Here is a 1092-nt window from a genome sequence, read left to right on the forward strand (position 1 = left end):
CTCCGTTGGGTTGGAGTCTTCGACGAAGTTTTCGAGCATCTACACTACACGATCGATCACCAAGAAATCCACAGAAGAGGAAGCTCCGTGCGTTCCCGGGAGGGAACGGATCAAAAACCCGGGAGTGTAAACCCATAGGAGACAATGATGGGGATACTTTAGATAGGGATACGGAGAGTCTTTTCTTATATCTACTCACGGTAGGAGTCTACGATTTGATCGAAACTCAAGAACAGGTCCGCTTCACCATGAAGTGGACGCTCGTCGGAGTCGTATTCTTCGAAATCCATTGAAAATTTTGATTTTCGGTCAGCACGGGACCCGTGGCGGCCCTCTCCATGCACTTGCCGCGTCCATCGTCGCACCATCCGCATCTTTCATGTCGGAGACATTCGCTGCACGAGCGTATGCGTATGGGAAATCGGTCCCATGAATTCGTACATACCTATGAACATCCCCGAACAACCCTAAGCCTCCGCGAGCTCTGCGTTCACGTACGTTAGAGCTGAGAAGGATTGGTCCGGAATTTTCTGCATCAGTCGCTTTATTCGGATCGCCTCAAGTCCAGCCCGACTCTACAATCGAATCTGATGACGTTCCAATAAATCTGAGCAACATCGAAAATTCGGTGATTCTTTCCTTCTATGATCTTTATAATCGGTTTATTCAAGTAGTGTCATGAGCTCTTCAATTTTCAGTCTCACCGACTCATGCAGGGATATCTGTATAGTAAGCTTATTTAGGATCAGGTAATAATAACAGCGTCTACCAGATAGTGGTGAATAATAATAACCGGACGAAACTGTGAATTACATATGCTTATTTACAACATCACAAAACTTCACTGCGAAACGACAGGCGCCACCTCAGGTTGGCTCGAAATCACGGCTGAAGGAGCTTTTCTTGGAGTTTCCGCCGGTACAGGAACGCCAAACTCTTGGCAGCTTGGTAGATCGTGGCACATCGCGGCAGCCCGGTATGTTTCTCGTGCCAGTCCTCGCGCTCGCAATTCAAAGCGGCTGCGGCGACTTCTCCGACGGTTTTGGCGAATCCGCACCAGCTGGAAAAAGCACGGGAAGGCGAATGTCATTG

The 1092-nt window shown here is 48.7% G+C and overlaps 1 protein-coding gene across 1 annotated transcript in view; it reads right to left on the minus strand.

Moving 5' to 3' along the window:
• Nucleotides 1-533: 533 nt before the first annotated feature.
• The window catches only part of LOC100907688 (protein PRRC1), a 3098-nt gene continuing 2539 nt past the window's right edge, over nt 534-1092 (minus strand). The window contains exon 6 of the mRNA XM_003737423.3: nt 534-1060. Coding sequence (XP_003737471.3) covers nt 883-1060 — 178 coding nt within the window. The 3' untranslated portion in view covers nt 534-882. The remainder of the gene's footprint in view (nt 1061-1092) is intronic.

Source organism: Galendromus occidentalis, unplaced genomic scaffold, assembly GCF_000255335.2.
Source record: "Galendromus occidentalis unplaced genomic scaffold, Mocc_1.1 scf7180000075544, whole genome shotgun sequence".
Lineage (NCBI taxonomy): Eukaryota > Metazoa > Arthropoda > Arachnida > Mesostigmata > Phytoseiidae > Galendromus > Galendromus occidentalis.